Here is a 13552-nt window from a genome sequence, read left to right on the forward strand (position 1 = left end):
AAATTAACAAATATCAATTGAGATATAAGTCATATGTTACGAAGTCAAAATTATGATATAAAAGTGGATGTTTTGTAAACATTTTTGTCATGCTTGATACTTTGTCATAATTTACTTTTTATTGAATATTTGAAACTTTTTATGTCACAATTGCAACTTAATATAATTGCAAAGTTTTATGTCTCTCTCTCTCTCTATATATATATATATATATGTACCTTTACCATTGATTGCAAAGAAATAAGGCATAACATGTCTGTTTTCAGCAGGGGTTAAATTTGGCTGCCTAGCACCTTTGATTTAATAATAGCATTAATAAATAAATAAATAATTGGTGAAGGTCATGTCTTGCCAATAGGGCATCAGAATCACATTCAGATTTAAGGGTTTCCCCAAGTCTGAAATCCCAGTTTAACCCTTGGTTACTAGTCTGTGCTTATACAAAGATACAGTGAACGATATTGGAATGACCGTCAATCGTACACCATTGTTTCACCTTGTCAGTTCCCACAGGAGCAGAGACACCTTGTTCCATGCCATCCATTACAGGTCACCTAAGAAAGTTGACAGTTTTCCACTGGTTTTTCATGGATGTAAGGCAGTGCTGCCATTTCTGTTCTCAATCATAACCAGCGAAAGGAGAAATGTATTGATTTTTCTCTGCGTTTTCACAAATAACACACACTCCTGAAATGGGTTGCTGACTATTGCACATTTCAGCTCCCCGTGCGTGTTCATCCATCTTCTCAGCTTAATCCATCAAAAACAAAACTACAGCCATGAATGTAGAACATGTCACAAACATCTCTGAAATGGATTGAATATGTTGGTTCTTGGTCATATTTCTTGCTTGTAACATTGTAAAGAAGTTCATGGATGGTCACACTTCTGTCATGCAGAGGTACTACTTCCCAGCTTACAAAGAGTTGGATCATAACATAAGCCAGTATCGATCAAACACTGACTTTTAAAAAAGAAGCTGAGATGTATCGAGTTCATAAGTTCTTCAACATTAATTCCTTTAGATCAATGGATTCTAAACTGGTTCATGACACAGTTCACTGACAACGACCCAACACACTGACAAGTGTTTATAAAATTAAACATCAAAATGTATTCATCTTAACAAATGAATAATCATATAATATTTTAAACAATTAAAATTACCATCAACTGCAATTTGATGAGCTGATTTTGCATTTGAAACTGACCTATTGACCAATGATAAAAATGAATAAAAGTGTTCCTAAAATTAAACATCGCAATGTCCTCACTTGAATTAATTTATATAGTATTAAAATAATTAACATTATTATGAACTGCAATATGACTGGCAGATTTTACACTGGACATTGACCCAACACTGTACCAAAACTGACAGCGTTCCTAAATTATACATCAAAATGCATTAATTTTAATTAATTAATATTATTTTAAACAATTAAAATTTTCTTGAACTGCAATTTGATTGGACAAAAAAAAATACGATACATGTTTTGCAATCTTAAATATGCATACATAAATTTTGTAAAAAAAAATTCCCCTGCTGTATATTGCAAAATTAAAATACAACAAAAACTGAATATTAAAAAGACAAGTCTACATTATTGACATCCTAAACTTTATTTTACAAAGGTAAGCTTTTCATCCCAACCTCAACGAAACAGATTTACAAAGAAATAAAAACCTCTTTAAAAGGCCATAAAAAACACATCCTGTCATCTAGCAGCATCCAAACTTCCCAGAAATAAACCATTTTATATTTACAGTTCCCTCTTTGCCAAGCTACACACAGTACTGCTGACATGGTACACGAGTATGGAGCCATTACTCTTTTTAGTGCAGAAAAGGAAAATACTCTCATTAAAATAACAATCTTAGGTTAAATAAGCTTAAATAAAAGGGGGAAGGTACAAGACTTTTTTCTGAGGTACTTCACACCAACAAGCAAATTTGGCTTTTATGTTAAGTGGTTTACAGGTGCTAGTCCGCATGTACTCACGCAAGTTCAACCGTTTAATGTCTGTTGTTTGGATAAAACAAACTCAGTCGGCAGCCTAACGGATAAGAGCAGAGGGCATGGATTTTATAAGTACTTTGACAGTAATATGGATTAACGAAAACAACCAAGAGATGATATTTTTTTTACCACCAGTAACGTCAGGCACACAAAATACTATTTTTGTTTTTTTTGCTTTTTTTTTTTCCTACATAAAAGCTTTTGAATACAACCAAACCACACTCAGTGCTAATCTTATGAACAACTGTGATTACAACATCAGCAAAATTATTGCTACAACATTTCTTTCAATGTGTTACTTACAAAAAATGCATTTTAAAATGGGTATACAGTACACCTAGTCTTGGGGAGCTTCGGACACTAAGGAACGTTGCGTCTGGCTGGTCTACATTTCGACAAATGATGGGGGTGGACAGCCACAAAGCAAGGACTGAACTTGAGTTACGATGGTTGCTTGAAGATGTTAAGCCTAAAGAACTGAAGAATTTTGAAATCATTCTCTTTCACGATCACAACGTGTTCGTACCCTTCGATTGGTCATAAACTGTTTAGTTTTTCACTTCCAGTCCTTATCACATACCTTTTTAAAGTCTTACTCTCCCTTTTCTCATTCACATTCTCATGTCCTGCCAACTATGACTTAGTTTTTAGCGTGTTAGCGTATTAGCTCGGCACACGTTCACATTCAAATGCTGGAACATCTTTACAGTACGCTGGACTAGTTATCCTTGGGTTATGTAGTTTGCGAAGCACAACAACGGGAAGCTATGGCCTACTTCAGCTCAAGGTTTCATGTCCATTGTGTTCAGAAACAATTCAGTAAATCTCCTCAGCTGCGCAGCTGCTGTCTGGCTCTCTTCATGCAGTCGAAGGTTGTCTTGACGAAGGTGTTGAACTTGTTCCTGGAGCATAGCTTTGTCTTCTTGCTCCTTTGGAGGATAATAACAAAGCATGTTACAAATAACTACCTTGAAGTGAATGCTAACTGCTAACTGTGCTTGTTCAGCTATGTTAAGGATTTGTTTAAGGATTATGTTTGCACATTAAAGGCCTGTTATTAGTTTGAGACTCTTACCTTCCTTAGGTCATACTGCAATTGTCGAAGAATGAGCTCCAGCTTGTTAACCTTCCCTGTGAGCAGAGTAGGAGAGCCTTCCCTGTTTGGATGACAGACAGACAGACAGAAACAATTAGACACACATACGGACAGACAGATGTGCATACAGACACAGAGAAATACATAGATAGACATACAGATAGAACGATGGATGGATGATATCTACATCAGCACTTACCCTGCTGGAAGGGTTGAGGCGTCCACGCATGCCACTCTTCTGTTCAGCTCCTCAGAGAGCTCCAGGACCTGCTTGGTCTGCTCTTCTTCAGTCAGAGAACTCAGAGAGGTCGCAGTCTGATCTAAAAGGGAGCAAAGTCGAAACATACATTACCATATCTATACAAGGCAGTAACAGCCAAAGACTGTGCAAATGCTTATCATTTAATATAAGACTCTGCAGATTGTAAATCTATTATAAAACAACTCTTTATCACTCAACAGTAATGCACAGAGAAAAAAAAACTCATACTGCTTCAGTTGAAGTGATACAGGCTGATGTTTCAGGTAGGAGCTCTGAGCAACACCCAGAGAAAGGCTTATTAAATACGATCCTCCTTTTCAGCTCTTTGTGAGGTGTTAGAGCTTACTGTTACCCAGCTTCAGCAGAGCAAGGTGTTAATTAAGTGGGGAACGGAGCTAACGCAGAAGACGGTTTAATGGCAAGATGGGAGCAGGGTTCACAAAGCTTTCAGGTGAGTTAAGCATTACACTGTCAGTCAGGCATATCATTAAGCGTTCAAGACCAAGAACAAACTGATATAGTGCCTTTACTTCCACTGAGAGGACAAAAGGGGGGTGCAATTGTCAAATGTGCTACTTTTTCTGATAAGCCTAAAACAAAACTTTATAGATCCATTTTTAAATGTAATTGTCTGCTCACTGATAGCAAAAGATGGACCAACTGTTATTTGTTTTTATTGAGTTTAAATTAGAAATGACCCCATATCACTGGAATGTAACGGTCTAGAACTATATTTAAATTTCTATTCACTAGTGTTCCAAAGATGGACTAAAAGTTAATGTTTTTTAAATTGTTTTCTGGAGTTATTATTTGAATTGATTCCATATCATTGACATAATGGGTGTTTTGCATTTGGCTAAAACTATCTCAGTTTTTAAACCATTTTCTTTTTTCTTTTTTTAATGGAGTTTTAATTTGAATTTACCCCATATTACAGACATAAATGTGTTTTGCACTTCTTTTTTTTAATTACTTTTTTGATTCATTTTTAAATACTAATTTCTACTGACTGATAGCAAAAAGGTTCATGACCATACTTTATGCTTTCTAATGTTTTCATTAAACTTTAATTTAATTTACCTGATATAACTGACATATAGGTTTTGTTCTGTACTTTCTACTCACTGATAGCAAAAAGATGGACGAAATGTAAATTTTTTTAATTGGAATGTAACTCATATCACTGAAATGAATGTTTTGCCATTGCAATTATCTAGGTTAAATTTTTTAAACACCGATTTTTATTTGCTTATAGTAAAACATATACCAAAAGTTAATAAATATGTTTTTATAAAGCTTTTATTTGGATTCATGCCACGTCACTGGCATACTGTAAAGGCTGAACGAGCAGAAACATGTAGGTGTGGTCTTAAAAATGGAGAATTTCTTTTGTTTCTTTATGAAGACCTACAAGCTCTTTGTTAACAAGAATGCATGTCACGACCCTTTATAAATATATTCACCATACTGTGAGCAATCTCACACGATGTTAACCTGCCATTGTTTTGTCAAACGCCAAGCTAAAAGCGTTTATGAGGTTCCTTTAAGAGCTCTCAGCTCTTCTAACACCTTTCAGCGCTTCCTCCACCCCCCTCTCTCATTTCATTTCATTAACAGGCTCACAGTAAGGGGTGTCATCTGAGCCAGAGTTGAACAGACAGATAATTATTAGCACTCCGGAAAAAAACACGCACAAAGCAGCACAAGAAATTCAACGATGTAAGCTCACCTCCTCCCCACCCCCTTCTAGTTAGAACCCAAACCCTGAGGCAAAAGCTAACTTAATCATTTCTCCCAGCATGAAACATTAGTTTCACATTTGTCACTATTTTGGGATCGAGCTGCACACTCATTCCATTTTTCATATCCGTCAGGTCCCAAGAGCGAGGCTCTAAGGAGTTGCGAGAAAACCAATGCTAGCAGGGGGAGCCCGCACACCGACTACCTCGCCGGACGCCCCTCCAGCCAATCAAAGCCATCTACCATGTATTTCCCCGCCCCCTTGTTCCACATGCAGATCAGAAGGAAATTCTCGGTTCAAGAAGAGCTGTGCTGTGCCCTCGCCAACATTTTCTATGGTCTCCACAGCGACCGGTTGAAGGTGAGGGAACAGCTGTAATTGCACACAAGTAAAAGCGTCCAAAACCCAAAATCTGTAATTACAGCGAGCAATGGCTTGAGTCATTTCCCTAAGTGGTGTCTTGCTGGGCTCACATTGCGATAATGGCTTAATTTCTCCATGCTCAAAATACATTCTCCGCTTCTAATTAGCACCTTGCGGAACAATGCGCCTTTAGGCAGTCACAGGAAATGAATGGGAGGAAAATAGAGACGTGGTGATTTCGACATGGTCAAGAGCAGTGTTGGCGTTGGGTGCTGTTGTGCAACCTTCAGTTAACTTTGTTAATGGCATGTGGAAGTGGCTAAAGCTTTGTTCCGGGGGAACACCATGGTCAAAACAATTCAAATAATAGTACAATAAGGCATTTTAAGGTTTTTGTTATTTTCTATACTTCTCTAGCCTATAGTGAATACATTGAGCTCTAAAAATGTAAGGGGATGAATAAAAATGGTTAACTTGCACACGTTGTCTGTATTGTCTTAGCTCCAAATTCACTAAAGGAATTATGCAAATCAGGTAAATACACAAACACTAAGTTTGGGGTTAGTAAGATTCATTTTAATTTTTTATTATTAATACTTTTATTTAGCAAAGATGCATTAAAAGTGCCAGTAAAGACTTTTATAACATTACAATTTCTATTACAAATAAATTATTTTTACCTTTCTGTTTATCAGCATATTCAAATGATTTCTGACACTGAAGACTGGAGCAATGATGCTGTAAATTCAGCCGTGCTATCACAGAAATAAATTACATTTAAAATATATTAAAATGGAAACAGCTATTTCAAATTGTAATATTATTTTACGATATTATACTGTTTTTACTATACTTTATCAAATAAATGTAGCCTTAGTGGGCATTTGAGACTTCCGTCAATAAATCTTACAGACCCCAACATTTATTTTTATATTATTATATACACACTGCAACATTAATTGCGCTGAGCTAACAATTCTGACCTTTGTGAATAAGGCAATTTTTTATAATGAGCCTCATTTGCATTAAAAAGGCATGTTTGAGCTCGAAAAATTGCCAGTGACTAATGCCTGGTAATACCGAACTAGTTCGTAAGAAAGGTTTTGTGCTAAAATACTCTGTGCTGTTGAATGAATCTGCCCCATAGTCTTTGTCAGACAAGCAAACATTGTACTGCATTTGTCTGGTACAAAAATATCCACAGAGTCAAAGGCTCAGTGCTGTCCCTGTGGAAAAAAAATACCAGTACTTGTTTATCCCACAACAATAAGCAATGAGTTTATGATCACAAAGCTTGCCAAGCAGGTCAAGACCGTACTCTGCTGTGAATATGGTGTTTCTCAATGACAAGTCAGCATATAGTGTATATGATGAAAGCTTGTACCTTCGAAAGCCCGAGCAGCATCCACAAGATGAGACCAGACGAGACCAGAAGAGGGGTCAGGCAGGGGCATCATACCAGTGTCCACCAGCTTGGCCTTGTCAGCCAGTGAGCCATCAGAGAACCAGAGCTCATCTGCCGAGACAGCACACATAGTTCATTAGAGGACAGTCAGAGTGCATGTTTAGATGGGACCCATCCCCCATTCTCACTGACCAAACGCCATCTCACTAGTCTATAAAGAAACAGACTTTACTGGAGATTTAACCATTTCAGCATACAGGCAACATACTGGGACTCCCATGTTCACTGATTTTGTTTCTTTATTTCTTCATGATTCAGTTATTTTCTCATGTGAACATTCACCCAGGTAGAAGTCTCATTTGTAACCCATTTCACTACAACATGATGCATCTAGGAGGGATTTTCTTTTTTTTTTTTATCACTAAATCACATAAAATTATATAAGAATGGAGCTAAATTTGCACTCTGGTTTGCTTAAATAATGCAGAGATTTCAGCTTGACAGAAAAGCAGTTGCCACTGCTTAACAGCCAAGGCCCAAAGGGCAGCTTTACCCACAATTCATTGTACTTAGGGCCGTTTCATAGTCAACATGAGCAAGCAACGCGAGCGACGCGAGCAACGCGCTCCCTTTCATAGTCTAAACAGTGAACGCAAGCGTGACGGGTGATGCGTGTATACAATACACCGCTCACGCAACAGGGGGTAGTAGAGTCGGGTGATATTAGTAGAGTCGCGTCGCGTGATATTCAAATCACAATGGCAACTGAAGAGGAGTGTATTCTGTTGTTGATGAACTATCATATAAATGTGGATGAATACGTATAAGTTCGCATAATTTTTCCCCTTCGCCCGCCATTGTATTCAAACCTTCTTCTTCGTAACGATGTGTAGCCTCGGGGACGCGTATGCGTACAGATGCGTTGACTATGAAACGGCCCTTATGGTGAAAGAATCAAACGCGGCAGGTTACAGAAGCAGAGTAAAATTAGCTCTAGGTGACCAATAGAGCACATGTACGCAAATTCACACAAAGTCTGCTCATGCAGGCAGACAGACAGGCCTTGTCTGCGAGCAGAGAGGTGAGATTGATTTGAATAATGAATGAAGGTGGCTGGCTTAGAGTTCTGCTGTAATCAGAGAGGAACTGTACTTTTCAGACAGCTGGAGAACAGCTCAAGTGTCTGTATGCCAAGCACGCCAGTAGGCATTAGGGTGTTCACAAAGGACGTGTTCTTGTTGCTTTTTCACTTGTAGGTCTATTTAAATGTGCATTATATGGTCTTTCTAATTTTTCAGCATCCTAAACCACAAGTACAATGTTTCTAAAAGTAGTAAAGTTAGAAAATATCTCCACTATTACATCCACTAATATGACATAACAAATTTGACAAGAAATGTAATTTTAAATATGTGGATAAAAAAAAAAATTCTATTTTTTTTTTTTTTTTGAGTTTTTAAATGGTCGGAAATGTATTTCTTGTTTTAAAAATATTTAATTTCCAAAATAAACATAGAAACAAAATTAAATAAAATTAACAGAAGATAGTCCCCCATTTAAGGAAAACTGAATTATTGTATTTTAAGACGTCAAAAAAAAAAAAAAAAAAAAAAAAAAAAAAAAGAGAAACCGTTTCAAGGATTGTCTAAAACATTAATAGGTTACTCCAACCCAAAATGAAAATTTTGACATGAATCAATTACCTCCATATCGTTCCAAACCCATAAAATCTCAGTTCGTCTTCGGAACGCAATTTAAGATACTTTGGATGAAAGCCTGGAGGCTTGAGACTGTCCCATAGACTGGCAAGTAAATAACAGTGTCAAGTTCCATAAAACGTATGAAAGGTCATCGTCAGAATACTCCATCTGCCATCAGACGCGCAATCTGGTTTATATGAAGTGACGGGAACACTTTTTGTAAGTGAAGAATAAAAAAATTATGACTTTATTCAATAATTCCTTTGTCAACGCTCTCCTCTGTGTCACTCATATCGACGTGCTGTATGTGGTCTTCTGTGTCATCCGCACCACAAGGATGCGCTGTTTCTACGTTTAATAAATAAAACAGCGCAACCTTGTGGCAGATGGAGTATTCTGACGACCACTTTTCATACCTTTTATGAACCTTGACACTCTTATTTACTTGGCAGTCTATGGGACAGTCTCAAGCCTTCAGGTTGTCATCCAAAATATCTTAAATTGTGTTCTTAATACGAACAGAGCTTTTACGGGTTTGGAACGATTTGGGGTGATTAATTGCAAAATGTTCATTTTAGGGTGGATTATCCCTTTAATGTAATTTTTTTTTGACACTTGCTGATTGATGTTCATCAATTTTCCCTGAAAATCACGATTTTTCTAAAACATACGAGATAGAAACATTGCTTCACATATTTTTGCAATATTAAATTTCTTCTCTTAGATGGAAACAATTGTACATAGAAGTTGCCATGAACGTGCCTTCTGTTCAATTGCGTCACGCTCCAGATGTTTATCGCATGAACATGTCCAGCTTTCAGTGACCAGTCCAGCATACTACAAAACTCATGCTATTAAAATGATTTTCCTATTACAGCACACTCTTCATCCTACTAGAATATTATAGTAGACGTATTACAGTATGATTAGCACCAAGTCTCTTGAGCATTAGCAGCAGATTTATAATATCATTTCTTGCTTCATTACTAAGTACAACATTAAAGTCTGCGGAGGATAAAATTACAGTAACAGGAAGGAATGTGGTGAGCTTACCAAAGAGATGGAAAAATCTGTTATAAGCCAAAAAAAAGCTCATTTATTCCATTATCATCAACCCTGTCTTAGTGCTGGCAATCCAAGGTGTTTACATTATATGTACAGCTGGTACCGTGATGCATTCTGGGATAAAGTGGACAGAAATTGAGGCCAGACTATATATAAATGTAACATGCGATCCTTAAAACAATGTTGGCGTCACCGATATAGTAACGACATATGTGAATACTCACTTTTGAGCTGACTGGCGGCGTGGTTGAGACCCATGCGAGGCGGTAGGGTGCTGTGGTAGGGCAGGGTGCTACTGAACAGGATGTCGTTGGGCACAGCCTGGTCCAGCATGGAGCTACGAGAGCTAGCTAAGGACAGCGCCCTCCGGTGGCTGCTGCATAAGCTCTCGTCTGAGAGCGTCCGGTACAGGGAGCGGCGTGGAGACTGACCCACAAGTGGTATCTGAAGTAACACAAAAAGCAGAGATAGACGAGAAGGAAAGAGATGGATGGGATAGAAATAGAAGAAGATGGGTAACAGGAAGACAAAGAGAAGACCGAGTGGGAGGGTGGAGAGCAAAAGATATTATTCATCAGAATATGATTATGTGGAAGGCTCTGCAATATTGTTAATAAAACAGCCTTGGCAATAAAGCACATATCCCTTAATTGAATTGTGGGAGAGAGGTGGGGGGTGGAGAGCAGGAGGAGGGTGAGCTAAGGGAACACGAGACTCAGCTGGGGACCAATCAGCAGTCGGAGTGAGTGACTGGGTCTGTAAGTCAGACCTATTAGAGTCATGGCGCGCTCATCAATAATTCAGGCGCGATGGACGCGGTCCTCACGGGGGGTCTACGGGCGGGGGGAGGGGCTCAAACAGACAATTAGACACATGAACGTGACAGAGGAGCAGAACTCAGAGATGGGCTGCTTATAATAGCCTTCAGGAACTAGAAAAATGAATACTACACTGTAGTATTAATGTTTGTGCAAAATGAGATCACTGAACTATGGATTCCTATTTTATTAAATGTCGCTACAACAGCAACAACGACAACAACTATAATAATAAACAATAATATCACTTATTATAATATGTCGTCACTGGAATATATTATTTCTATTAACAAGGATGACAATGATGATTATGGTTATTTTTTATTATTATCATTAGTATTATCATTAAGTCTTTTAAGATAACTGGAAAATACATCATCATCATCATCATCAATAACAACAGTTAACTTCAATGACAATAATCATTCTTTTATAGGATAATAATGACAATAAAATCATAATAATTAGTACATCAACAACAATATAAATGCAAATAACATCATTATTTTATTTTTAAATCCAGTTAACTTAATAAGAATAATATTTCCAATAGTTAATGTAGTAATACTTATTATTCATAATAATTAATAACAAAATGTATTTTTAATAACAATGCATTAACTAATGTTAAAGAATTACAGTAGCATGTTGTCTAGGAATTTCATAATTTGGATTTTGTTTCAAATTAAACACTTTGCCTTAAAAGCTGCTTTGAAACAATATGATTTGGGAAAAATGCTATGCAAATGAAGCAAATTAAAGCTTACAGTGAGACTAACACGCATGGAGAGCGTGTGGGCATATGCAGCTTTATAATCCACACTGCTGTGAGCTGATCAGGTGAGGAAAATGACTGATTGTTGTGACCTCGTTTCCTTTAGACACCTCCATTAGTCAACCAAATGGTTGTTACCCGGACTGCTGACTGGTTAGTTGATTTGCTTGTTATTGTAACACACCAGTGAATAATTTGTTTAGTGCAAAACATGCTTAAAATGTATAAATCCTTTGTTTTTCAGTGTTGCTTTAACATGTCCTAACTACAGCAGCACTTGCTCACTGCATTACGCAACCTCCAGGGCTCAGCTCCACACTCACCTTGCCTCGACCTGCCTGCCCCGGGGGACTGTCGGGTAGAAGCATCCTGAGGAAGGCCTCCTTAGAGAGCGTCTGGAGCTTCTCACCAGCACTGGTAACCACCTGGGATGGGTCTCTCAAATAGAGTCCCCTGAGAGAGAGACAGAGAGACAGAGACAAAGGAGGAGAAGAAGCACAAAAGAAAATGAAACAGATAAGACAACAAAACAAAACAAAACAAAAAAAACACATTAGCAGGTTTTGCTGTAGTATCAATCTAAAGTGAACTGTGCCTCCTCTGTAAGTGTTACTGTAGATTTGGGTTTGTCTTTGTAAAGGTGCTACAGACAAAACATTCCAAGGACTACAAGGATGCAGTTACATTAGTGATGAAACAAAGGATTATGGGAATAGCCTTCACACAGTCATGACAGGGAACAAATCAAAACAGATCATTGACTCATGTGATCTGAAAGGACTAATTCACCCAAAAATTAAAATTTGTCATAGTTTACTCACACTCCTGTTGTTTCAAACCCACATGATTAATTCTTAGTGAATTTTTTAGCCATATTCTGGTCGGGCACTTTTTAATATAACAAAGGACTAGGACTGTCAAGTTTCAAAATTATGAAAATAAATCATAAAGGTTTACACCATTTCTTGTCTTTAGATGCCATACAAAAGCTTTAGGTGAGGAACATACCCCAATCTAATATTTTAATATTTTCCCAGTAGGGTAACAGGGTCTGATTCATGAACAAATCTTTATTTTTTTAATGAATAACTTGAAGTCGTTCACCAAACAGGTCTGAATTCTGAAGACTTACTGACTAAATAACAAGTTACAGCTCACTAAAGGGGAAGATAATCAGTGAATAATGACTTAAATGGATTGTTTTTCCCATAAAACTATCCCATGACTCAAATAAAAAGAGCAAATGTGCTGGTTTTACGATACTTTTATATTGCTTTTGCATTATTTGTTTTGAATCTTGAAAGCTACAGTCCAATCCAAAAGGAAAACAGCAACATTATTTAAAACTCTCCTTTTGTGTTTCACAGAAAAAAAGGCATATAGGTTTGGAATGGCGTGAGGGTGTGTAAAAGATAACAGAATGTTTATTTTTGTGTGAACAGTCCCTTTAAGGGTATAGAGAGTGCCATTTTTACTGGACAAGAGGGAAGGAACAACACAGTGAACAATTCAGGGCCAGGTAATGATTCGACTACCTTGATTTCCTCAACAGTGTCTTTAGGAAGAAAGACAACAAAGCCTCTGACCGACTGAGGCAGCAACAAAGAGGAGAAAAAATGATTACACAGAGCTTTGAATCGATTCAGTGTCCATTTGGTTTTTAAACCTGGCACAAGAGAAATATGAATTTCCATCAAATATTGTTTGCATCAGGAAAACGTCAGCATCCCCTGGTGAGCCTGTCAATCAAATCAAGTCTCTGCTTTAATCATCGGAGAAACATTTATCAGGCCTTCAGTCTGATAATGTGAAGTGGCAGGTGTCAGGTAGATTCTGTCTGGATTCTGTACGATGGAGGTTACATAATATGTCTGTTGACATCGATCATCTCTGAGATGCTGCCAGCAAGAGATGTGTAACTGACCTAAAAGGTTTTCCGAATGTCACTGCTATGCACTGGTCAATGCATTTGTTAAACAAAAAAAGCAACATGATTTAATCTCACTATGAACTCCTCTCTAGCTCCAACGTTACATAAGACACATAAAACATTAAGTGCTACTCACCTGAAGTCTCTAGCTTGCCCTTGCTCCTCCAGTAAGTGGTCATTTTCTCCTTTCTTCCAGCCAGTCAAATACTTCTCGCCATGTGACTGGCAGCTAAGCGAATGCTTTTCCCGCCCTCCAATTGGTGTCGTGTCCGTAGGAGAGATAATGTAGATTTTTGAGGGCTCGGTGGAGTTGGAGTTCTTCGAACCACGTTCCGAGGGGCTTCCAGAATGACGAGAACCACTGGGAGAAAAAAGGG

General features: G+C 37.7%; 1 protein-coding gene across 4 annotated transcripts in view; it reads right to left on the reverse strand.

The window, feature by feature from the left end:
• Positions 1–1604: 1604 nt before the first annotated feature.
• LOC128022198 (signal-induced proliferation-associated 1-like protein 2) overlaps positions 1605–13552 on the reverse strand; it is a 63686-nt gene continuing 51738 nt past the window's right edge. For all 4 annotated transcript variants that reach the window (XM_052609511.1, XM_052609512.1, XM_052609514.1 and 1 more), the window contains 7 exons: positions 13312–13536; positions 11569–11698; positions 9877–10096; positions 6867–6998; positions 3316–3436; positions 3096–3177; positions 1605–2949 (listed from right to left, as the gene is read on the reverse strand). In XM_052609511.1, coding sequence (XP_052465471.1) covers positions 2803–2949; positions 3096–3177; positions 3316–3436; positions 6867–6998; positions 9877–10096; positions 11569–11698; positions 13312–13536 — 1057 coding nt within the window. In that variant the 3' untranslated portion in view covers positions 1605–2802. The remainder of the gene's footprint in view (positions 2950–3095; positions 3178–3315; positions 3437–6866; positions 6999–9876; positions 10097–11568; positions 11699–13311; positions 13537–13552) is intronic.

Source organism: Carassius gibelio, chromosome A11 (assembly GCF_023724105.1).
Source record: "Carassius gibelio isolate Cgi1373 ecotype wild population from Czech Republic chromosome A11, carGib1.2-hapl.c, whole genome shotgun sequence".
Lineage (NCBI taxonomy): Eukaryota > Metazoa > Chordata > Actinopteri > Cypriniformes > Cyprinidae > Carassius > Carassius gibelio.